Raw genomic sequence first — 25,331 nt, forward strand, 5'->3', positions numbered from 1 at the left:
CAAATTTCACATTTTGATTGTTTTTTTAATTATAAACAATTTTAATAATTCCTAAGATATACGAATTGATATATCAGAAGATTTCCACGAACCAATTTTTGGTAGCGTCCCGTCAGTCCGTACATCCACTGGTGGTCGGTTTGATAAGTTTCTTCTATGTCTATGTTATCTAAGTCTATTGGGCACAACTACACATTGCTTATTCATAAAAATTTCGTCCGTTCATTACGAGTAGTCACAATATCTATATTGCATGACAATTCTAGACCTTTGTCACCTCCCATGACCCTGTCAAAAACTTCTGATCCTTCAGTTTTCCTTCAGCGTCAACCTCAAGCATACCAATGTCAGTCCCCTCAGAATTCACCAGCCTGGCCTTAGCCCCCTTGGTAGTGTTGTATAGACGAACTTCAACATCTTGGGCATAATCATACACAGTCTTAGTCTGCTCTGATTTTCCGAGCACGAGTACTGTATTTTCCCGGACATATAAGGGTAGGGTGTCAAACGCATGGTTTTCTTTGAACCACCCAGGTCCACTCTTCACTTCGTTGGTGAAGAAGTTCGTCCATTTACCCTTTGGTAAATAAAACTCAACATCCCCAGATTCTTCAAAGATTGGGGCTACGAGTAAACTATCTCCAAACATAAACTGTCGGTCGAGATACCATGAGGTTGGATCATCTGGGAATTCTAAGCACATAGCTCGAAGTGAAAGGGGTACACCCAGCTCAACAGCTTCTTGAGCTTGCGAGAAGATATACGGCATGAGTCTTGCTTTCAATGCCGTCCACTTTGAAAGAACCTTAGAGCATCCTTGATCCGATTTGTCGTCCTCATCCACTGTCCATGGTACACGGAAAGAATTGCTACCATGAAGTCTGCTATGAGAACAAAGGAGACCAAAAGCAACCCAACGTTTGTAGATCCAAGGAGGAGGATAGCCCTCAAAGCCACCAATGTCAACTGACCAGAAGGCAAAACCAGAAAGTCCTAGCGACAAGCCTCCTCGAACCGATTCAGCCATAGCTTCAGGAGTTGATTCGCAATCACCGCCCCATTGCAATGGGAAACGCTGAGTTCCAGCAGTAGCAGTACGTGCGAAGAGAACAGCTTCATCCTTTCCATATCGGTCTTGCAATGCCTCATAGACAATTTTGTTGTATAAGAACGCATAGTAGTTATGCATCTTTCTTGGATCGAGAGATGAATCAAACCACTGGACATCCTTGGATGGGATGCGCTCTCCAAAATCTGTCTTGATCGAATCCACTCCCTTATCGAATAGGCCTTTCAAGCAGCCTACGTACCACTCTGTAGCCTCAGGATTGGTAAAATCGATAATTCCCATTCCTGTTTGCCAGAGGTCCCACTGGAACACATCGCCGTTCTTACGTTTGAGTAAGTAACCTTTACTTGCCGCGTATTTGAAGACGGGAGATGCTTGTCCGAGATATGGATTCACCCAAACGCAAACCTTCTTGACAAGTCCTGTCGGAAGTTAGCGGAGTTTGGCGCGTATCAATTGCACAGAGCTTACCAGATTCTTTGAGTCGAGAAATTTGAGCTTTCGGGTCTGGAAACATCTCAGAGTCGAACTCGAAATCACACCAATGAAACGCCTTCATCCAGAAACAATCAAAGTGGAATACTTCAACTGGAATATCTCGTGCACTCATCCCTTCGAGGAATGAGTTTACAGTCTTTTCATCGTAATTTGTGGTAAAACTAGTGCTCAGCCAAAGTCCAAAACTCCAGCTTGGTACTTTTCCTGGCTTTCCGGTCAAGATTGAATACTTTGTCAAAACCTCTTTTGGTGTTGGGCCATAAATAATGTACCTTTCGGCAGTCAACATTTGACACTCTGTAAAGATCCAATACAAGGTACATACCACTTTAATCTCTGGCCTTCCACACTGGTCTGAACTCTGCAGCATCTCTCGCTTCCGATTTCCAGGTCCACTTTATCAGGTGTATCAATGAATACACCATATCCCCGCGAACTCATCCAAAATGGTACATTCTGACATCTCGTTAGTATCGCCCACAGATTCAAACGAAGCAGAACGAACTTTGTAAGCTTGGTCGCTCGAAGTTCCTCCATCTGCGTTCCAAAGCTCAATAGACTGGCCAACCCTATTGAATGCTCCAAATCTCTCTCCTAAACCAAATACGGATTCTCCGACTGAGAGTGTCGATTGAGTGAAGATATAATGTTCAAAGTCCCTCATATCTGCGATTTGCATAGGATTGCTAGTTGCAGGACTATACGCTAAGCCAACACTTCGATTGAGCAAGGATGTAAGTTCTTTCGAGCCATCTGTAGCATGAAATCGGATTTCGAAGTCATGATTGCCAGTTTTCACGGTAGCCGATAATGATCCTGATTTCAGAGTGGTTGACTTTTCTGTTTTCGCTATTTCGGCTTGACTGTCCTCTGGCTTTCCTTCTGGAAACAGATCAAAATGAGGTCCTGGATTGAGAGCACCCAAGAAGTGTGTGGTCTCGACGGATATAACTCCATCAAATGGAGCTTCTATATCCTTTTTAAGATCAATATGTATTTCATACTTATCAAGTGTATTGACTTACGATTGTCAAGGTACTCAAATTCAATGAATCTGACCTGGCAAAAATCTTTCTGGTTGGGCATAGCAAACTCAATGCTTTGCCATCCTCACGTTCCGTGATAGCATATACCTCTTCAGCGTATTCCAGTCGTTTCCCCTCCGCCGGCAACCACATCCCATCTCTGAACTTCATCCTGAGAACTTCTGTTGTAATCTGCTAAGTCAAATGATTACTTTGTTATTTTCAACTTAAGAATCAATCTTCCAAGTCAAGCAATAATAAAGTTCACAATCGATTCAATCTTATTAAAAGTTCATCTACACAACTAACTATCAAACATGTTATTCCATCAAAACACCCCACTTCCCAATAATTAATTCTGGGTCGTCTTATTTTTGGCTAAATACAATTTTCGCCAAGGGCTCCGATACGTTGATTTAGTGAGGGGTAGCTCTATTTATCCGCCCATACCCGCTCCGCCTTGCATATCCACACCGGATGAAGAAGTCGAGATTGAATTTTCGCACGAATATTGTTCCGGTAGGACATCCACCGCAATTTTGGAGAGCTTCCACGAGTTAAGTTTGAGAATCAATTAAGATCCTGATTTCCAGATCCTTTCCACACATCCATCCCCACGTATCACGAGCTCTCATACGAGTGTCTAAGGCTGCAGGTCGAAACCAAGATGTATTTGCGGGGGGCGCGGGATCAATTGTCCTAGATTCGGCTACCTTTGTCTCGGGTTGCATTCAGACTGGTTGGCTCGGATCCATGAACCAAGATCACGTCTTTCCCCACAAGTCACCCCGACAAAAGTATCTCTTTACCCAGTGAATAAGAGAGATGTGAAAATGCAACTAAAGATGCAAGGCCGAATATGATGCTGGAAGGTGCACTCCGTGGTCTGGGTCGTTTTTCCTGGGAGCATTAAATAGCGAAGAATTCCCAGCGTCAGATTCCTTCTCCTAAGCATACCTTTCAAGAAGACATTACTTCTTCTCCATACTTAAGATGAAGGTCCCCTCAGCATCTGTGGCGGCTTTGCTTGCCTACACCGCCAATGCGTCGTACACCAATTCCACTCCAGTGTACAAGGATCCAAATGCAAATGTGGATGACAGAGTTGCGGATTTACTGTCGCGGATGACCATCCAAGATAAGACTGCCCAACTGATCCAGGGCGATATCTCAAATTGGCGTAACATGACAGATGGCACGTTCAATGCAACCGGTTTGGCATGGAACATGGCGACTCGCGCTGGTCAATTCTATGTTGGATATCCTGTTGCGCAACAGCTGATTGCGGACGGAGTGAGACAAGCACAAGACTATCTTATGCATAACACAACCTTGGGAATTCCAGCTCTGGTTCAAAGTGAAGGTATTCATGGTTTCTTGATCGGAAATGCGACAATCTTCAACTCGCCCATTGCACAGGCTTGCTCCTGGAATCCTGACTTGATTAAGAAGATGGGAGCAGCAATTGCACAAGAGTCACTTGCTCTTGGTGTTAACCAAATCTTTGGACCATTGGGAGATTTGGCCCGTGAATTGAGATACGGAAGAGTCGAAGAGACCTTTGGCGAGGATGGATATTTAGCAGGCGAGATGGGATATGCTTATGTTAAAGGTACGTTAACCAAAGTGTTAATCCGGGAGAGTAGTTCTAATAGAACTAGGTCTACAAGCTGGAAATGTCAGCTCGACAGTGAAACATTTTGCAGCCTTTGGAACTCCTGAACAAGGATTGAACACTGGCCCACAACATGGTGGAGAAAGAGAACTTCGAACCACCTATTTACCACCATACAAGCGTATGATCATGGATGCCGATGCTTGGTCTATCATGTCTGCTTACCATTCATATGATGGCGTTGCACTTATCGCTGATTATCACATTCTCACTGAAATTCTCAGAGAAGAATGGGGGTACAAATACTGGGTAACCAGTGATGCTGGTGCGACAGATCGTCTCTGTGATGCTTTCAAGATGTGTCGATCTAAAGGCAACGGACTACCCATCGATTCGGATGCGGTAACCATGTTTGTAAGTAATCTTCATATCGAGTTGAAGCTCTGCTAATCACACACAGGCACTTCCTGCAGGTAACGACGTCGAGATGGGTGGTGGCTCTTTCAATTTCCAAAAAATTCCAGAGCTTGTCGAGTCTGGAGTTTTGGACATCGACATTGTAGACACCGCTGTATCTCGTCTTCTTCGTGCAAAATTTGTCCAAGGCCTTTTCGAGAATCCATATCTCGCAGCACCAGCAAATGAAACTGCATCTTTGATTCACACTCAAGAGCATATCGACTTGGCTCGAGAACTTGATGCTGAATCGATTGTCTTGTTAGAGAACGGAAAGGGTGTTCTTCCTCTTTCAAAAACGGCCAATGTTGCTGTGATTGGACCCATGGCACATGGATTCATGAACGTAAGTCATGGAAACTCATTCTTGCATTATTTATCTAAAAAGTTCTAGTATGGTGACTACGTCGTTAACGGAAGTATGTACCGTGGAGTAACTCCATTGGACGGAATACAAGCTGCTAGTTCAGGAAGTAAGATTTCAATCTCAACATATATTTATGCAATAGCTAACCTTTTCTAGGCGTTACATATGCTCAAGGTTGCGAGCGCTGGTCCAATGACCAGTCTGGATTTGACGAGGCTGTTTCCGTTGCTAAAGCTGCCGATGTAGCTGTCGTCGTTGTCGGAACATGGTCGAGAGATCAAAACCAACTTTGGCAAGGACTCAACGCCACAACAGGAGAGCATGTTGACGTCTCATCCTTGAACCTCGTTGGCGCCATGCCCCACTTGGTCAAAGCCATCATTGATACTGGAAAACCCACTGTCGTCGTCTTTTCTTCCGGTAAACCCATCACCGAAGCATGGATTTCCGCAAACGCATCTGCACTGGTCCAACAATTTTACCCCTCCGAACAAGGAGGAAACGCACTCGCCGATGTCCTTTTCGGTGACGTCAATCCAAGTGGTAAACTCTCTGTCGGTTTCCCATACGATATTGGAACTACCCCAATTTACTACGACTACTGGAATTCCGGGCGTCCAAACTACCCAGGAGAAGCCTTCCCCAACGGAACTCTCTCCTTTGGCCACCAATATGTCCTCAACTCCCCTATGCCTCTCTACGAATTCGGATATGGAAAATCCTACTCCACATTTGAATACTCAGATGTTACCCTCTCAGCCACAAACGTCACCGCTAATGATACCATCACCGCCACAGTATCTGTCACTAACAACTCTACTCGTGATGGTTCGGAGGTCGTACAACTTTACGTCCAAGATGTGATTAGCAGCGTCGTTGTTCCAAATATTCAGCTCAAGGGTTTCTCTAAAGTAGCAATCAAAGCCGGAGAGACCGAAACCGTCAATATTGATTTAAAGGTTCAGGAGGTCGGATTGTGGAATATTAGAATGAAATATGTAGTTGAGCCAGGAGACTTCGTCGTGCAGATCGGAAGTTCGAGTGCGGACTTGAGAGCAAATGCTACTTTTACTGTTATTTAGAGGGGTGTTTGATCCTGTGGTTATACATCATATAAACAAATTGAAATGAATTTAATGAATTTATCTATGTTCGGTCTTTGCGGTCGTATCGATTGTTAAATGTTTATTTCTTCGTGATGTCTATTCTATAACTACACATGCTTATTGTAGAGCATAATATAAATGGATTAAGACTCAAGTGCTAATGTCATAGGTACTGAAGCTTGATGCTCGAGCACACGAGTTGAAAGTTCTCCAACATCATTTCCAGGCAATTGTTGTGATAAAGGCTGTAAATGTCATCCTTCAATCGTATCATCCCAAAAATCCAAATTCGCCCAATTTTACTTGAAGATTATTTGACATCCACTACAACCTACAGTACATAAATCATACAATACTTAAACTCAGTCTCTTCGCAGGTTATCTACGACAACAACTACAAATAAGATGGGTGCAACGTTGGATTTGAAAGCTTATGTGTCTCGAGCTAATTGACAGTCTCAACGACCATCAGGGAGTGGGATTCGTCATCTTGGGGAACATTACAAGTGCGGGCCATCGTTGTGTATGATCTTAAGTGGTAAATTGAGCTTGGGCTTGGTGTTCCTGACGATGCTGCGGGTATAGGTTATTTTAAGGTACTGAAGGATGAGGGATCAATAAGGTTGTACGTACTTGAGATATGACCAAGGGGCTTGGCTAGTGGACATGATTTTGCTGATGACGTCTTTTTTCAATGATGAAGGTGACTAGTTACATGAGATGAATGGAAATAATTGTATGAATTACTAAAAAGGTATCAATGATTATGATATTATCAAGAATTTGTAAACTTCGAGCGACTCAAGATGTACGGAGTATCATGAAGCTATTTCAAACGGAAATGCGATCGCAAAAATTCATCCCCTCGGAATGCACCAACCCCACCCTTGAATACGATTTCAACTTTCCAACGCCATTCAAAAAATCCGCCGTATCCCCCTTTCTTTCACTCTCTCCTCTCTAGAAACCGTTACAAGCACCACTTCCAGCCACACTATTCAAATCCTTTGGAATAACTCCCGCGTTTACCGCATCCAGATAACTCCAACGGTAATCATTCAACTGTGCCTTCCAAGTCCAGAAAATCCATCCTAATGCGTGGTTCTCATATCCCATGACTTGTGCCTCGAACCATTTTTTGTAAAATGCACCCTGAGTAGATGTCGTCCAGCCCGCTGTATCTTGTACGTTGTCTGGAGGAGAAAGAGAGAACTCTCCTACGACTGTCGGGCCACCGGTGCTGGAAATAGGATTATATGTGCAAGAGGATTGGAGGTAGGCGGTTTGGGAGACGGCCACGTTGGACCATTTAAGGTAGCGATGCTCATCATCTAAATGTGAAAGTATATGTTAGAAATCTCATCAAGAGAAACATTGGGTTGCAAGGAGAATTTCTGAGAAAAAAAAAAATAAAGAACTTACAAGCCAAAGAAACACCCCCAGCCAGACCAACATTTGGATCTCCAGAGCCCCATCCTTGATCCATAGCCTGAACATGCAAGAAATTGTTCGGCTGTACACCTGCCGCTGCTTCAGCAGCTCGAATGGCCTTGTATGCCGCGGGGTAAAATTGCGAAATCATACCCGCAGCCTGTCCAGCATCTTGGACTGGTTCGTTCACAATACCAATCATTCCAACATTTCTGAAAGCAGGGTTTTTGTGAATATTTGTTGTGAGCCAAGAGAGGAATTGTACTCCACGAGCATATTGATAATCAGCATAGAATCCGGGAGTCGAGGCATATTGTCCTGAATCCGGGTTACTTGCAACTTGCGCTCCAGGAGCTCCATGCATATCGATAATGATGAAGAATCCGGCATTAGCAGCCGTGTTGCAAATACTCTCAAGATACTGGAAACCGCCTTGAGGAAAGTGTTCACTATCGGCATAAACCAAACTTTCCATCATCCAGTATCCGACTGGGATTCTAATTGTGTTGATACCGAAGCTTGCCATTTGTGCAATATCATTAGCATTGATCCAAGTCTTCCAGTGATTTTGAAATGCAGCGTTAGCTTTTGCTTGTCCCAAACCAGCCACGCAATCGAATTCAGACTGGTACGGACCGCAACCCATAGCTGACCATGCGGTTTCAGCAATCCATGGCTCGAAGACGAAAAGAGATCCGAGATTCACACCTCGAATCTTGCCGGATGCTGGAGTCCAGCGACGGGCCGTGGGATGTTTCGCTTCTGGGTTGAAGAGAGATACACCATCTTCTGAACGGAGATCTTTCTCACCACCTGGCATCCAAGCGCCAACTGTGCTAGCCAGGAAGGCAGTAAGAAGTGTTGAAATGTACATGTCGAGGTAGCGGAGTAGAGAACGTTATTCCGAAATGCAGATAGGAGTTATGAGAGGTATACGGGAAATGGGAAAAGAGAGTTGATACACCTCGGTTCCAGATTCACTATCAAAAAAAAAAGAACGTAAAGGAAATTTGCAAAAGAGTGTGGAAATTTTGGAAAACGGCGCGTGGCCAAATGAAAGTAACTGTCACAAAGGACTTGAGATGATAGAGGACAACCCCGTGCATGATGCCTCTTATAAGATATTGCACAACTATTCATTTGAAGGGTATGTTCCTTTCGGCACACTAGTTGCCCTTAATAATCACAGCGTTCCATCATAACGTTAAATTACACCTCGATAGTCACAGTGACTAATCATAAGATCAAGTAAGGAGTACACAAAAAGGGCCGTCTTTGTGTCCCGTCCGTCCGGCCATGAACTTGTTTTGGGGCAGTGTCATATTGAACTTACATGACATTCCCGCAAAGTTTAAATAGACGTTTAAACATCGTGAACTCAAAGACGAAGGAGATGAGTATGGCAGGGCAAATGTTCCTTCAGCGTGATGCCCATGAAGCGAATGGCCTAGTCAGATGTAAGGCTGATTTGGACAATGAGTAAGCTGATTGGACGAAACATCAACACGTTATTGCGGTCTCAGGGTTTCGTTAATTCAACATGAGATCTGGCCGATTCGTAACCACTTGTGTAACGATGAACATCTCGATAAGAAAGGTTGGAGCAACCACTAGTGATTATTGGGAATGTGCTTTCCCCAGTAGAATAGCAGAAATGGCGGGGAAGTTAAGACTAATCAGATGGATGTACCGACAGCAAAGAATCCAGAATCCTTCCAATTTCGCTTGAAATGGTATGTTTCAAGACTACCAAGCTGCGGATTCGACCTAAATCATTCTTTTTGAGACTCCGAGGATCTTTGGTCAGCTCTTTCACTAGAGGTTCGCCTACCAATATAGTTTTCTCCGTCTATATTGAACGAAGTCAGCTCAACTTGGAAATGGATTGCCATCCGCTCAACAGCAGACGTGAGAAATCACCATAGCCTGACATGAATTATACTCTCGCGATTTGAAGAGAAATCCAGCACGAAATACCAGACACAAAGCTCAAGGGACTATTTGATTGTCGATTCTGCATGTAGAAGTTCGAGACCTTCATCATCAAACTCGAATTTGGATGTCGATTTTAGTGTTTAAGCTTTGTTTTCTAGCCACGAGATTGAATTTGTTTTAGCGATTAGCGAGGTGTGCGTCTATCTGTGTGGAGGCACAAGCACATGATCAGCTAGCCCCTATCAGCCATAATATACTAAATTCACGCTAGTTCAGCTAAATTATACATTGTAGTGGAGTTTCCGCCCCCATCGATCGTTTGCATTGGTGAGACTAGACTCGCACACGATTGTCAAAATAAGTTGTACACCAAGCAAACCTTATAGTCAATACTCGAATATCATTTTTTTAATCAAACACTTTCAATATTCCATTTCGAATCTAACAATCGAATGCATTGAATGTTCGAAGTTAGTTTAGATATTCAGACATATATGTCTGAAATCCCACCTTAATTCGTGGTTATTTTGCTTATATGGAGACTAATTGACTCCTTAAATCATTTTTTATTGCAACTAAGCATATGATTGACAACGTGTAACAGTAAAATCTGAACGATATCAAAGTTACTTCGGGGAGTAATCATGCTGGACTTAAGCAGCATTCGAGGATCAGGAACCGCAGGCGGAGTATTCTGATGAAACGTACCGTGGCGTGCGATGAAGGAATATTGTACAGTTGCACGGTACCCGACCCGCACATGAGTTCTCCTGCCGTCATTTAGATTCTTCCTTCACTCGGTATTTATAGAAGATTTGTCATGAGTGTGCTGCTGAGCTGCTGAGATCTCACCTGGAGTGCTGCCGCTAGCGGACCTGTAGGCTGTAGATCACCTGCCAAACAAACAAAATGCCAATATGCCGATATGATCATTGCATAAACTACCAACAACAACACCAACTTCTTTCAATTCTGTAATAACCTCTCAATCATGTCTATCTTTAATCCATTATTTTCCATTGCATTGTTTAATATACGCAAAGCCAGCTTCCTCGCTGCAGTTTTCCCACCTTTCCAATGACGCAATCCAAATTCACATATTTCTTGAGCTGAAAACATCTCTGGGATCTTCTCATCATTGGTTCACAACTTCGTATCTTACTTGATAAATCTTTGCAACCGGTGAGGATCTTCAGGGTCTCAAGTAAGAGATCTACGAGAAGCTCAAAAGCTAATGCTTGATGACTCAAGTAGACGTCTGACCTCAGGTAAATAATATACATCGTGCAGATATCTCTACGTAAATACCCAGTGGTAAGCCAATTTCATCAGTTGGTTGTTTTTTCTCATACACACTTCATACATCATGGTTTCTCTCAAGAATGCTATACAAGCTTGGGCGGCTCATAACGTCGTCCGCAGCGTTACAAATTCTCGAGAAGAGCCTTCTTGCACTAAAGCTATACCATCAGATATCACTATTGGACAACCTCAAAATATATCAATCACAAGTTCAGACGTTCATCGATCTTACCTTATCGTCGTTCCACCCCTCTATGCATCCCAATCCTCGACTCCAGTCATATTTTCTTTCCATGGCGGTCATCGAAATGCATCGCAACAGCTTGCGCTGGATCAAATGACTAATCCTGAGTTCAACAACTCCGCCATAACGATATACCCTCAAGGAGTCAAGGTAACGAGATCCCCTAACTCAAAAATAGGCCAAAGATTAACAAAAATCAGGGGAAATGGGAGGGCAACCCTGGAAACACAGCAAATGACACTCAGCTCGTCAGCGATATAATTGACAGTCTTGACAAAACATACTGCATAGACAGCAAACGCATATGGGCCACCGGTAAATCTGATGGGGGTGGTTTCTGTAATACTCTAGCCTGTGATCCCATCCTCTCTACCAAAATCGCTGCATTTGCTCCTGTCTCTGGTGCATATTACATCGACATTCAGCCATGTTTCCCAAACAATGTCACGATCCAATGTTCTCCAGGACGTCCCAAGATTCCCATGCTTGAGTTTCATGGCGGTGAAGACTCGACGATTCATTATGATGGACAGGCTAATCGGTCCAACCAGTGTATACCGACTGTTCCGCACTGGGTACATCAATGGGCCCTGAGAGATAAGTTGGAGCTGAAGAATGTCACGACTAATTTGACACATGACACGGTTGTGTATAGTTATGGAAAGGGAGAGGATGAAGGCTTAGTACAGCATGTTTTCGATAAGAATTTGGACCATGATTGGCCGAGTACGGTGTTGAATGCTGATCTGATTGGGCATGGGGAAGGACCGGCGAGCTTCAATGCTACGCCTATTATCTTGGATTTCTTTCAAAAGCATATTTTACCTTAATTTTGAGGTTTGTGAATCGTTGATTAAGGATTTTCCATGGTCCGCATTGGCAGATTGGTTATAAGCTTCTGATTTCTGAAAATAAGATACGACGTTGGGGGTGGAATTCGTGTTTCAAAACATTTGATCTTTTATCTAGATCCAGGAATCGAAAGCTTTCGATTTTTGAACTGCATCTTAGGATATTTCAATGTTTTCCAATCCCTTTGCCAAAATTATTTTGTTATTCTGCATTCTACCTCTTATTGTGGAGGTACTTCCATTGGCCTCTCCTCATAAGCCATTCACCATACGAGAATATTATGTGATTGCGTGTGCCGGACCATTTTTTATCGGGCTTGTACTGCTAGTAGTTGTAGCTCAATTTAATGCTTATCTAGAAGCTGGCCACATCCCACATGCTACGAATAGACTTCCTACATCATCGACGTATGATTGCACCCTATATATAGTCTCTCAGTACTTCGTACAATGCTTTGAATAGATTTTTGGAGTGAGCACTATTTGTACCTGGGAGACATATTTGTCGCAAAGACCGATGTTCAATAGACAGGCAGTGGAATAGCCTCGTCATTTTCAACCATACTACCATAGAAGTGTGTCACATATTCCAATGCCCACCGAAAATATTCAAACTGTTATATTGAAATAGACTGTTATGGTGAGTGAACTAAAAACAGTGTCTCAACTGAGTATTCCAACGACTACAGTTTCATTAGCTGGAAGAACTAATGTAAGAGTTGGGGCCATCGCTCACCGCACACTAAGTGATTTCGTGACAAAATCCCCGCAAAAATAATGTTTTACCATAGAAAATCAAATATCAAATAAAACACTCAATTGTTATATTGTAAATCAGAAAACTTTATATAATATAAATTGATTCATTAGAATTTGAAAAAAATGAATAGAATATTTTTAATAATTTTTGTTATTGAAATACAGAATCTTAAAATTGAAATTTTCATAAAATTCTAACATGTAACGCTTTTCCCATACAAAATAATAACTTTTTTCGAATTTTTTGAAAAACTCAACTTTAAAATCTTTTATTTCAACAATAAAAATTACTAAAAATATTTTGTTAATTTTTTTCAACGATTCTAATGATTTTCTATCATTTCACAAAATTTCATAAAATTTGATTACTATTCTATCGAATTGATAGGTGGTTTAAAAATTGAATAAATGATGGTTTTTGGTGTATTTTCGCTTAGTGTGCGGTGAGCGATGGCCCCAACTCTTACTATCATATTTCTCTTCTCGGAGTGTTTTGAACTCAATGGTAGCATCAATGACGCCAATCCCTTCATCAGCGCGAGAAGGGACAAGTTCATGAAGGACAAAAGCCGTTAAACGGCAGATTCTTGCCCGAACATTGGCTCTCCATGAACACACTTTGGACAGGGCGTTATTACTTCGGCAAATTCAGACACATTTGCACCATGAGCGTCCACAAGTATGTGTTCAAGCCATGAAGCTTGAGAATCAGGCGGGGAGAAAGTCACACCGACTGTAGTATAAAGCAGCCCGTCAACCCAGAAATAACTGTTGGGTCACCTATGACTCAGTTCATCGATTGGTTAAAAAGGGCCTATTAATACCTACTGCTACCCGTGGTCAATTATTAAGAGATTCTGAACTTAAATTGAAGCTTGAAAGGAATGCTGAAATCAAAAACGGAGCTTACATAAATTTTGATGTGTTATATCAATTCATTCCACAAAGCTCAAACCAAACGTTTGAAGAACTTTATGTAATTGGATAGTTCATTCTCAATCATCCTATGCATTTTCCACTCAGTGATCATCTTGTTCTCCAGAATTCGCTTGCGAACTACACATCAATATTTCCTCAAGGAAAAGCTTTCGCCTTCTACCCGAGGCTACCTCCATTTTCGCTTATGATTGTCATGACTTGCAGTACAATCTAATAATACCGTTCCTTAGGGAACTTCAATCGTGAGTGTTTGATTTTCATAGAAGTTGTACTGTTTCTAAATCTAAATCTAAATCTAGTGTACATTCATACGGCTCATCTTTTAGCAAGAATTTGACTACTGAGTGAACTTCCTTGAATACCATACTTCTCAGACACTAATAAGAATTTATTTATTTTACTACTGTTCAGCATATCTTATATAGTCTTACGCTAACATTTACAATTGAACAAATTCGAACAAACAAATCTAAACAAATATGATATCAACTCTATCAATATCATAACAACTTTGTTGCCTTTTGATTTGAGTTGTTATGTCAATGTTTGCTAATAATCCCAAGTCATCGAATTCGAACCGAATCCGAGATATCTATAATTCAAACCGAGAACATTCATCTGATAACGACGATATGATTAGCGTCAGCGAACTGAATGAAAAGCAACGTCAGGAAATTGCTCAACTTCGTGAAAAACTCACTACAGCTCAAATACGAGTTGCTACACTCGAGGAAAGAGCCATTCATAACGATACCCGCAACGAAGACAAATTGCTGCGCAGCGAGGAAAGATATAGATGTCAAATCCAAGCTCAAGATATGCAAATTCAAGAGCTCAAGAGACTTCATCGAAAAATTCTATCAGTAGGAGTTGTTTTGGTTCTATTTGCTTTGTCGAGATATCGATATAGTAGATCTCTATGTAAGTATATTCGGTTAAAAAATGGGATCAAATTTCTAATATTGTTTAGGATCAATTTCAACCTACAGCCTCAAGAGATTGGTTCCTCTATCTGTTACCTTTCGACAAAATAAGTAATCCAATAAGGATGTTTCACCAGAGGAGTCAATGAATGGATACACAAAATGAATCATACCTCGACAAGATACCTCTCTTTTCTTTGATTAAGGGAGGCAAACTTAAGATAATCTCAGAGGTCACTAAACACGATAAGCTTGTCTTGAGCTTTTGTCACGGATTTACTAGAGTAGATATTGTCACGCTTTAGGCATCAACTTATCAAATGGTCGGCGCTCTTTCTTGTTTTTGTTCCTCCTCTCGAGCTCTCCGTAGAATATCATATATTCTACCACAACACTTTTCTCGCAACGTGATGGTATGATTGATTGAGTTAGCTATTGGAACTCTTTGCGTGAATATTTTGCCTGATTGTGTGGCGGATATCACATGTCTAGACAGCACCTGAGCGAATAAATGATCGTTAAAGATATTTTGATATGATCATCGTGTGTGTTATATGTGACTTGTTGTATAGCACTATGACCCTCTTTCCAAAATGGAAAGCTTGGGATGAAATTACTAGCAAGCTCACTGGGAAACTCTTAATCTTGATTCAATATCAGGAATTGGTAAGAATTTGAAGGCAGGAACAATGGCGAGCTCGCGGAAATCTTCTATAATATCTTCAATATCCTCTCACTCGATTATTTCGAGAGATTCTTGCAAATTGATGCTTAGAACTACGAGTTCGAGGAGTTTGATTGCCAAAGCTCAGTATTGAGGCGGACGAAGCATTATTCGATCAATCCTCGAGGACCGCGACTAATACATAAATCGAGGAACAAGGGCTAGTTCGGATATACAGAAATACGTCGATTTTTTTTTTCAAATAGCAGGGTTTGCATTCACGCTTGGTCGTAAACGCGCAGATTCTACAAAGCATCTTATAATTCAACGAATTTTCGAAAGGACTATCTAGAATCTAAATCCAATCCACATTTTTGATGAAATTTATGTGAGGAAAAAGTCGTACGGCGGTCAGGAAGGGTAGTCCGAGTACTCACTTCAATGTATCAAAGAATCGGTTCCTTTTCTGAGTCATTGTAGGCTATCATAGGCTTCAATACTCCAAAATTCTACTACATATACTGAGAATACCCCATAGCTATATTCGTATACTTTTTCAAATGAATTATTGGCGTTGAAGCGATCCCCATATCCGCTTGTTCTTTAGCCAATTAGTGAACGGCAGCAAAATGTAACGCAGTTATACGTTCCACCTCCCTTGCTTTTGACGGATTATGCAGCAAATTTTACATGCAAACAACAGAAGTGCGGCCCGTCGAATTCTGTAGTTTTACAGAAAATGCGGGGTCCGCTGCTTCAAAGAACTGCGAAGGATTCAACGGATTAATCGCGGAATCGACATGCAAACTATCCCCAAGCCTGGTGATACCTTCAAGGCGCCAATATTGACGATTCCGGGTTTCGATATGGCTTCACTAGCGAGTTCGTCATAAAAAACTACGGACGAAGAGCAGTTGATGACGACGGCGACCAAGATGGCGAGCGCAGAGAAGAGGGAGATCATAACGCTGGTGACAACAGAAACGATGACGGTGACGGTGAAAGTGACGGACCAGGAAGGAGAGGTGCCAAACCGCCGCAGCAGAAATCACAACAATCTTTGTACTCACAATCACTTCTTATTTTTGTCGAAATTTTACACCGAAAGCGAGAAATATAGCGGGGATAATGACAATTTCAACTTCTAAGTCTTCAACATAATCTCTCTTTGAAACCTTCCCCATAATGCTTGAATACAGCGCACTAGACTTCTTTCTTACTACGCATGTAGGGTTGCCGATTTATCCAGAACTTTGCTACTACATGCAGAACGACTTCGAAGGAGACGAATATCAACCCAACATGCCCTCTCAATGTGACAGCATTACATTGTACTCAAGTCGAGTAAGAGAAAAAACAACGATTAACCATTCAGCGAATGCTTTACAATCATAATCTGGGACCCCTCCTATTGCAACATAGGCCAATCACACCTACACAATAAGTTTGTTATGGCCAAAAATACTCCAGGAACAACTTCCGTAACAAACCACGCAACACTCTTTATAGGCTCGAGGAAAACATGTTACATTTGCAAGAAAGAGGGGCAAGAAGTGAACACAGGGAGAATTTTGAAACGAGAAAAACAAGGCCTTCGACAAACCATACAATTAATGAATCATTGAGAACAAGGGGGAAGCTACCAAAGCCGACTCAAGCCCCGATGCCGAAAGGAGAAACTTTTCTGCAGGATTCGACATCGAAGATACTGTCGACGATGGTTTCTCCAAAAGTCCAGGACTGCAGAACAGAGCTTGATGATTGATATTCTGGTTCCAAGATAATGCTGCGAGAATATGAAAATTATGGAGATGAAGTGCATCAACCGCAAATCAACCCTGAGGACGCAATGGCTGAGGATGGTTCACGTTAAGTACCTAAGTACCTAGGTACTGAAGGACTTGCAATTGAATAATACTAGTAAGATTATTTTTAAGGATATACAATGAAAAGAGAGGAAATATAAGAAACGAGAGCTAGGAGAACACTAGTCTTTTGATGGGGTAAATGAACTCTAAGATGTATATTTGCGGGTGGAAGACTAGAAAAAGATAATGAAGAGTTTAAAGAGTATCAGATTTTCAAAAGTACTAAGGAAATGAAATAATGTTATTAGAAAATCAGACATTATTAATGAAATGATTAATTAAATAGAAAATTGATTGAAGAATATAAGTAAATTAAGTTTATAATTAAAAATAATATTATCGCTCTTATTGAAATATAAAACGAGTTAAATAATAGTTTTATACTAGAATATAACTAATTATATAACTAGCTAATCAAATAAACAGTTAGTAGAGAAGATAAAAAATATTACGAAATTACACCTGAGTTTTAGCGCGATTGAGATACTTTGTTAATAATTTGTATAGTTATTCTTCTTTTTATTAATCATACTACGTGGTGTATTGATCTATACGATATTTGTAGGGTATCATCACTACATACTTTTCATACATCCACCAATCTGATTAATCGACTTCCTGTTGATACATCGGCATCTGACTTTTGTTGGGAGATGTTTAAAGATCAAGGAACATGCATATTCTGAAGACCAAACCATTGCAAACGCGGCGCGAACATGTCCTATCGTTCATCCAATGGAGCGATAAGCATTTATCTGCATGCATGTGGTCAGACTTGAGTGGGAACTTGCCCTATAGAATTAGGGTTATTCGGTATGGCGAGCGCCAAAGGCTGGAACTTTCTCACCAATCTTTCACGACATATGCAGCATGAAGACAAAGAATGGTGGAGGTGGATAAATCTCCTATCAAAATTCTACTATCTGACCTTAATTTATTCCAGAAGCTTTCAGTGGAGAGTCATTGGCAGACGTTATTACACAGGGTAGTAAATGGGATGGGCTTAGACATGCAGTTCAACGTATTCCAGTTTGACATGCATACATTGCCACCATAATGATATATCACGTCTCAAAGTTCTACAGAAAACAGATCTCCTGATAGTGTATTGACGTTAGACGACATACATCACTGCGATGTTTTCTTGGTTCGCGACAAAATAGGTTATAGATTTTTATACAGCCCGGGCGTCGTACTACCCACCCTGAATACCTAGAACCAATTATGAACACCTTAACAATAATCTCTGCTATTGTGACTACGTGTCTTGTACGGTGGCCGATCAGTGGCTCTTCAACGCGTTTTTCTCCTCAATCATCTGACCCACCATGCAGACTCTTGCAGGAAGCCTTCCCACTTTGAAATCACCAACTAGGTTAGGAGCCAAATGTAAAATAAAATTGAGTAAGGAGCATCGTGGTAGGTGTCGCTGTGGCAGCACAACCTGTAATTCCCCCAGACAACCTAGACATGGTTTCGCTCATCTTGGCTCTTTGAAGGAAGACTACTTATATCTCTTTGGCAAGCCGATCTCTTCTTTTTCTCTGGACTCTGTCCGCGGTCCTATTGAATAGTTCTTCGTGCCATATTGTTACGCGTCGGAAATTCTTGGAAAGACGTTCGATTTCTGTGCAATCAAGAAACACTTTTCATCAAATCTTGCTCATCATATATCAGCAGTATGTTGCTATCATCGCGTGCGACAAGAATACTCGAGGAGGTTAAGAATGTAAGCCACTGGCCCTCTTCGTTCTCGCGATTCAAAAGCTCGTAGATGCTCAATGATCTTGCAAACAAAAATGCGATGTTGCACGAAATTTATTTTCATGCTAACGTTCCTCCGATATTAGGGATGCTGTATGCTTTATGGTGCAGAGTATTTCACTGAAGATGAATGGGTGAAAATAGACGCGTTACTGCACAAGGGAAAATATGTTTTTACAAACGGCCCACAAAAACAGTTGCAAGATGCGTACGAACCCTCGGAATCTCAACAGCTCGTGAGGATCGAAGACAAAGCCGTATCCGAACCTCCCAGCAGCACTCAAGCTGGTCTTCAAGGGTATGATGGACCTTCTGAGGATGAACCAAAATCTGACGCCTTGGTCACACTGACTAACAAAGGGCATGGAAATTTTTCGGGGTCACCATCAGATGCAACTTGCTTCCATTGCCAGGCTCGTCCTCAGCTCCCCGAAAATGAGACTCGTGCCAAACTGCCCAAGCCAAAATTTGATCCTTCCGCAGCGGAATTTGTGCGCAGTTATGAGCCAAAGAAGGAGGAATCTACACAACGTGTATCAACAAGAGCGAGTGACGAACCGAGAATAATCCTTACTAGAAGTATGGCCAGTTCTGGTACTCAGTCATTGCCTGTCGGCTCACGATCTAAGAAGCCAGCATCTGGCGTCCAAGCAGGCAAGTCTTATAAAGCCATCAAAGATTTTCAACCACCGCCTGAGGCACCTGGCGGGATCCCAATATCTTGTGGTGATAAAATTAGGGTCAAAAAACCTATTGGTACCAATCTTTGTCTGGGGTTGAATACCAGAACTGGACTATTTGGTAGCTTTCCTGTGTCTGCGATCTTAGAGGACGATAAGACAAGCAGCAAGAAAACGGATCATGGTAGCCCAGCTGTGAAAAAAACTGGCGGCTTTTCGATGGATGATTATGATAACAGAAAAACGGCTGAAGTAAGTCCTGAATCATATGTTCTTTAGAACCGCCTTGGTCCTTAATTATATCAATCATAGGCTGATGCTAGAGATTTTTAGTGGGAGGATGAAGACGAAGACGACATCTTACCACCACCGACTGAGCCACAGAATACCTCGAACAGTGTCGAAGGAACGAACCAGATAGAAGGCCCGGATCGTTCTGAACCTGCTGCTTCGGCTAATAGTGACCGCGAGATCAATAGTGAGAGTGACAGCGAGAGCGCTGGAATGGAGTCAAGAGTCTCTAGTCTAAATACAGACCATGATGAAGAAGTTGCCAATGAGCAGAAGCCGGACGATGCGGACTATGAAAATAAGGTTAGTTTCACTTTTCATGATACACCTCCCCCTACCTTTCTTTCAATTTATTCCAAAACTTCCTTTGTGAACTCGGCTTAATGGCACAAAGTCGACCACCTCAGAGCGAACAGTTATACACAGATCTCAATGAAGGTTAGTGCTTTTGTATAATCTTGTGTTTTAAGTCGATATCAATGTATGATATTGCAAGTGGGATCAAAACCGCAACTAAATTTCTCATTTTCAAAAATATATCATTATTCAAATCACAAATTAACCCGTCATACCAGGAACTACAAATGACCAAATATCGTCCCAACAGGTCATATAACAGTTCCCCTAAACCTGGAAAATTTATGACCACCCGGGACAGACTTCGCATAGAACCTCATGAAATTGTCGTTCCAAAGACTGAAGTCTGTTAGTAAGTAACCCACTCCCCTCACACACCTTCCAAAACCACCTACTAACCCATTCCAGTTACTGGGATAGTCCCAAGGGCTGTCGCTTCCCCGAAGCGCAATGTCGTGATCTGCACGAACATCGCGAGTACACCCTCCAGACGAACATACGAAACGGCAAAATCAACCCCGGCGTTCTCTTCGATGTCGTTTATGCGATTCCCTCCCCGGAGCCTGGCAAGCAGCATCAGCCCGCCGACCCGAGTACCACCGTCGGAAAACGTTTCACGTGCTTCTTTTGGCACAGCCACGCTTCGTCCGAGAGTACCAGGAAGTGTCTCAATTCTGCGGCGGCGTGTCAATTCCTTCATACCTATGTCGGAAGCGAGGGTATCTTATATAAGGAAGTGCAAATCCAAGCCTTTAAGAATCGGAACAGGAAGCCAGTGGCTAAACAGCCGCTTTCACCTCCTTCCGAGGCTGCGGACGGTCAGGGATGGGGTTCGGCTGAAGACGCGTCTCCTGCTTTAGATTGGTAGACAAGAAGCAAGCATACAAATTGCAAGACAGAGATAAAGGCTTCGAAATTGACATGGTACACATCGTACTCTGGGTCAACACAAATATAGCGAGGATCATCGATCGGAATCTTTGATAAGATAGCTTTCGTTTTCTTCTGGCGAAAAATCGCCAAATACGGTTCTTTAACTAAATTGAAAAATTGGGATTTTTAACTAAATTGACAAAATGGGAATACAACATAGCTAGGAACAATAAAAACAGAAAATCATACTCTACTTTTCCTCCTTGCGTTTTCGTGACGCCATGAAATATTCCCCAGGGGAATTTGAGGTACTTTTGTGATGAATACTCTGACGTTGATACCATTTGCAGGCAACTAAATAGCCCGACATGGTCGAACAATTACAATATACGCCACAAGAACTTTATGACAGCAAACATGACGCTTGAGTAACACAGTATCGTTGACTAGATATTCAGCGAGCTCAAGGACGTTCTCGGATCCTCAAGAGTTCTGAATTTGACCATCCTAAACTATCTAGGTAGCCGCTTCGGTCACTCTATCCTTATCTCATTACCCATTGAATCAACGTACCTCCGCTGAACTTTTGAGTTGCTATATATAACAGAAGCAGAAAGAACAGAAAACAGTGGTTCAAATCTGAGAAGCGAGGTTGCAGGGGCAAGAAGCATGAGAACGAAGTTTAAATACTGGAGATTACAATTACAAATAACTTAAATCCAACCCACTAATCAACCGGTTCTCCAACCTAAATCCCATATCCATTGTCCATAAGTCTTATCCAATTTCATGTCCCATTTACGTCGTAACCAATATCCCCAGTACCGATATCCATCCGAACTCCTGAAATGTGACAATATAAAGAAAGGTTTCATGATATAATTTCGTATCATAGTCGCAGCCATTATAGATATCGACTCCTCAGAGCTTGGCTGATAGTGCTCATTCTACTTGCCATGCCACCTGCCTGCATGTTGCTCGCGAGTGCCTCTTCTAGTGCGCTTTGCGTTACGGACGCGTCTAAAATTCATTGGAGTCAGCTGAAAGTCTCATTCGCATTCATTCAATAGTTGGAGAGATTTCGTGACAAAAAGGATACTGAATTTGAGTTTTAAAAAGTACGGGGTATCAATGAGATTTACAAAAGGAATGAACGGAAAACACGAATAGGATAAGCCTCATGACTTGAAACTCTTGGTAAATGGGGAAGACAGACCATCCAGATCACTAAAACTACTACCCATACTTGGTGTTCCCCCATCACTTCTCTCGCTTTGTAACTCAGTTGTGCGACGAGGACTCAATGGGCCAGTCAGCGGTCGTCTGCCACCTCCGCTTAAAGCATCGTGTCTTTTGTTCACGATTGGGGCCGAAGAACTCGTGGAGGAATCGGAGGTCTGCGATTCGACTGGCAATAGTTTCTTGGGGTGCGCGGACGTTCGCCGAGAAGGATTGCGGGGGTCAATCCGAAGGGTGGCGGATGGATCTTGCGGGGTGGGAAGAAAAGCGAGTTCATCATCTGATGAGGGATCTTTGTTTGTTTTCTTGATAGAAGGAAAGCGTTTGTTAAGCAGGGTTGATTGGAATGGATAAGGATCGTCATCGGAGGAGTCTTCAGGAGAAGAGAGTTGCGCCGGTTGTGGTGAATTTCTGGGTGGATGGTCAATTGCTAGTGAGGGCGGTCGTGATCGCTGCTTTGGTGAGAGAGATCGTCGGTTTGTGGTGGCTTGAGTTGGTCGCGAACTTGGTGCCACGAATGTGCGAGATTGAACAGTTGTCTCCCGAGATGATGTGCGAGAAAATGGCGGAGCTACTTGACATTAGATGTTAAACATATCACTTAATTGAAATGATGAATCATACCTATTGCGCGATTGGGGGTATTTGGCACACTTCCATCATTTTTCGAGAATGGAGTACTCTTTCTATTGGAAAGGGAGGACTGAATTCGTGGGCCTGCTAGTTGTGAGCTCCTGGGCTGATGGGTTTCATGCGCTGCTTGCGAGGTACCTCCACCTCCAGATCCAGTTCTCCTCATTTCTTCTCCACCTGCTTGTTCAGATATACTGTCTGGAACTGGCGATGGAGCTAAAGAGCCTTTGGATACCGTCGCTTTCCTCATCTGCTCACGAACTTGTGAAAATTGTCGTTCGTAAAGCCATGCTACCTGCTGAAGAAGGAATGGAAGAGTAACTTCGAATTTCGTAGCTCTGCGAGCATGTTAGGATGTGTTGGAGAATGCGCAAACGAAACCTACAATGCAGTCCCTAGATCTATTAGCAAGGCGATTCTTATAAACGATTCCAAGTACTTACAATCAACATCGCTATTCTTTGGAGCTTTGAGCAATATCTTCCAAAGAGCCTTGTCTTTTCCTGCATCCCATTCCACCTGAAGAAGATAGTTGTTAGTCTAGTATCTTTAATACATGGGGATATTCCATACCGCTGGAGGATCAACGAAGTCACCACGCGGAAATGGTAATTTTACAAACACAGTATAAGTTGGATCTGATTCTGCGTCTGAATTTGACATTGTTGTTGCGAGTTAATTGCGATGATGTAGTTAATGCGGTTGTTGCTTTCTCCATACCAAGCAAGTACTCTTTATCGGAGATGGTCATGCACTAAGATAAAGCTTAAGGTCGCTGTAGTAATAATGCAGGGTGCACCTACCACTACCATTCCCTCTGAAAACATACAACCCGAAAAATATATCAAGATGCCATCTGCCAGAGTGTTAGATCAACGTATCAAATGAAATTTTCCATCAGTCTTATGATTATGAGTTGACTTGAAGCTTAAGAAGATTTTCAAATCGACTAGGAGTAGCCATTCATCATTGTTTACCAGAAAGCTGTGTATATATATTTAAATAAAGCTCCCGGCGCCATCTCTTCCTTGGTTTGTCGAGAACTGAGTGTCTAGCATGGTGTTGTGGTTTAGTGGTATAATTCTTGCTTAGGGATATATCTGTCTTCATTGATTGACTGATTCTCATGTAAGAGGTCCCCGGTTCAATCCCGGGCAACGCCCCTGCACTTTTGCATTTTTTTTGCTTTCATACCTACCTACATACTTCTTCTTTCTTACGGTCAGCTTACTTTATGCTCTACAGAAAGATTAGTGTGGAGGGGAGATTTCGTTTGCTTTCGTGGTGGGGAAGATTTGTCTGATAATGGCAGACTGTTAGCAAGCTCACCCGATTGGTCACAGCTTTGCCGAGAACTCCTTTTCTCTTCAGTCGGTATGAATACAAACTAGTCTTTGGCTGTGGATACTGATATTTAGTCACGCATTCCCTCTGGAGGCATGACTGTTTTGTCCTGGAATATTCAATAGTTGTGCGGTCTCAAAGATTGAATGAGGCAACAGAGTAATGGGCAGCTATGGAAGCAGCCGAGAATTACATACATTGAACAGAAGAAAATACGTTGGTTCTTTTAACAAATGGCCAGAGTCTCTCATAATGTGAAGAGTAGCCTGATATTATGGGACTTTCGGGTGTTGAAGGTGCTTGAAATATTGGATTTTTCATGTTACATATATGGCCAAGTGGTCGATGCAAATACGTGATGACCCATGGCTGTGTCGAAAATTTTCGTTTTAATTTCTGACTGGATGGTTTTGGTTTCGACAGTGTTTGGCTGTGTCTACACTTGAATTCAGCATAACATCGTGGGCAAGTCAGGCCGAACGCTGCAGAGAAGCATGGTGAAAGATGCGACATGATTTCGCAGATTATCTTGTCTGGGACATCCAAGGCAGGCAATCAGTTTAGAAGATTGTTTGTAACAAAAAAAAGATCTGCTCACTAGGCAGTCATGGCGGGTTGAGGAAGTGGAAAATCTTTTGTGATTGGGATTTTAGTTATGTTTTTATTCTTCCCTTCATTGCTCTAGTCTCTAGGGGTATCTTTTACCTCAGTCATGGCTATGAATCTGTCGATGATAAACAAGTGTAAATATATCAGATGCAAAGGTTTCAATTTAGTTAATGGGCTACAGTCAAAATCAATTTCGAGTGTCACTTAGTATCATATGTAAAATCCATGGCCTCCCTCGGAGATGATCGTTGTCTTTCACAGTAGCACCAAGAATGGTCGATCACATCCATGATTTTTTTATACAAAGTTCAGAGACTTTTCAGATCAGATGACGAGACTTTACAGGCTAGAGAATATAGATGATAATCACGGTTTATGCGCGAACAGATGTCTAAAAATGCTTGTTATTGATTATGAATAGAGACAATCCATATGGGATTTAATGATATCCTTCTACTTCTCTTCCAGCTTCCCAAATACTACCCTCCT

General features: G+C 42.1%; 6 protein-coding genes across 6 annotated transcripts; 3 read left to right on the forward strand and 3 right to left on the reverse strand.

Annotated features, from left to right (window-relative positions):
- Window positions 1-262: 262 nt before the first annotated feature.
- EAE98_002667 (uncharacterized protein) lies at window positions 263-2,763 on the reverse strand (the record flags this gene model as incomplete). Its single annotated transcript, XM_038950287.1, has 5 exons — window positions 263-1,491; window positions 1,541-1,839; window positions 1,893-2,023; window positions 2,073-2,543; window positions 2,593-2,763. 5 exons carry the CDS (start codon window positions 2,761-2,763, stop codon window positions 263-265), a joined length of 2,301 nt encoding a protein of 766 aa, XP_038812816.1.
- A 749-nt stretch (window positions 2,764-3,512) lies between these two features.
- On the forward strand, window positions 3,513-6,167 carry EAE98_002668 (uncharacterized protein). Its single transcript, XM_038950288.1, has 5 exons — window positions 3,513-4,204; window positions 4,254-4,621; window positions 4,668-5,009; window positions 5,058-5,136; window positions 5,187-6,167. The coding sequence occupies exons 1-5, from the start codon at window positions 3,586-3,588 to the stop codon at window positions 6,110-6,112; spliced, it is 2,334 nt and encodes a 777-aa protein (XP_038812817.1). The 5' UTR covers window positions 3,513-3,585; the 3' UTR covers window positions 6,113-6,167.
- A 668-nt stretch (window positions 6,168-6,835) lies between these two features.
- EAE98_002669 (uncharacterized protein) lies at window positions 6,836-8,742 on the reverse strand. Its single transcript, XM_038950289.1, has 2 exons — window positions 7,559-8,742; window positions 6,836-7,467 (listed from the first exon to the last, which is right to left on the reverse strand). The coding sequence occupies exons 1-2, from the start codon at window positions 8,439-8,441 to the stop codon at window positions 7,097-7,099; spliced, it is 1,254 nt and encodes a 417-aa protein (XP_038812818.1). The 5' UTR covers window positions 8,442-8,742; the 3' UTR covers window positions 6,836-7,096.
- A 1,734-nt stretch (window positions 8,743-10,476) lies between these two features.
- On the forward strand, window positions 10,477-12,189 carry EAE98_002670 (uncharacterized protein). Its single transcript, XM_038950290.1, has 3 exons — window positions 10,477-10,684; window positions 10,757-11,198; window positions 11,249-12,189. The coding sequence occupies exons 2-3, from the start codon at window positions 10,869-10,871 to the stop codon at window positions 11,876-11,878; spliced, it is 960 nt and encodes a 319-aa protein (XP_038812819.1). The 5' UTR covers window positions 10,477-10,684; window positions 10,757-10,868; the 3' UTR covers window positions 11,879-12,189.
- Window positions 12,190-18,733: 6,544 nt separating this feature from the next.
- On the forward strand, window positions 18,734-21,012 carry EAE98_002671 (uncharacterized protein; the record flags this gene model as incomplete). The annotated part of the gene is made up of 5 exons (XM_038950291.1): window positions 18,734-18,781; window positions 18,903-19,748; window positions 19,830-20,090; window positions 20,363-20,496; window positions 20,553-21,012. 5 exons carry the CDS (start codon window positions 18,734-18,736, stop codon window positions 21,010-21,012), a joined length of 1,749 nt encoding a protein of 582 aa, XP_038812820.1.
- A 909-nt stretch (window positions 21,013-21,921) lies between these two features.
- EAE98_002672 (uncharacterized protein) lies at window positions 21,922-23,552 on the reverse strand (the record flags this gene model as incomplete). Its single annotated transcript, XM_038950292.1, has 7 exons — window positions 21,922-22,037; window positions 22,234-22,827; window positions 22,881-22,973; window positions 23,028-23,227; window positions 23,275-23,284; window positions 23,333-23,408; window positions 23,463-23,552. 7 exons carry the CDS (start codon window positions 23,550-23,552, stop codon window positions 21,922-21,924), a joined length of 1,179 nt encoding a protein of 392 aa, XP_038812821.1.
- Window positions 23,553-25,331: the final 1,779 nt, after the last annotated feature.

Source organism: Botrytis deweyae (genome assembly GCF_014898535.1).
Source record: "Botrytis deweyae strain B1 chromosome Unknown BDEW_005, whole genome shotgun sequence".
NCBI lineage: Eukaryota > Fungi > Ascomycota > Leotiomycetes > Helotiales > Sclerotiniaceae > Botrytis > Botrytis deweyae.

Bases quoted from the DNA above. Each gene is read 5' to 3' on its own strand.
- EAE98_002668 (XM_038950288.1), top strand. From the start codon at position 3,586: ATGAAGGTCCCCTCAGCATCTGTGGCGGCTTTGCTTGCCTACACCGCC. The intron at 4,622-4,667 runs GTAAGTAATCTT...AATCACACACAG, and splicing joins CGGATGCGGTAACCATGTTT to GCACTTCCTGCAGGTAACGA. The intron at 5,010-5,057 runs GTAAGTCATGGA...AAAAAGTTCTAG, and splicing joins TGGCACATGGATTCATGAAC to TATGGTGACTACGTCGTTAA.
- EAE98_002670 (XM_038950290.1), top strand. From the start codon at position 10,869: ATGGTTTCTCTCAAGAATGCTATACAAGCTTGGGCGGCTCATAACGTC. The intron at 11,199-11,248 runs GTAACGAGATCC...AACAAAAATCAG, and splicing joins TATACCCTCAAGGAGTCAAG to GGGAAATGGGAGGGCAACCC.
- EAE98_002669 (XM_038950289.1), bottom strand. From the start codon at position 8,441: ATGTACATTTCAACACTTCTTACTGCCTTCCTGGCTAGCACAGTTGGC. The intron at 7,468-7,558 runs GTAAGTTCTTTA...TTTCACATTTAG, and splicing joins TGGGGGTGTTTCTTTGGCTT to ATGATGAGCATCGCTACCTT.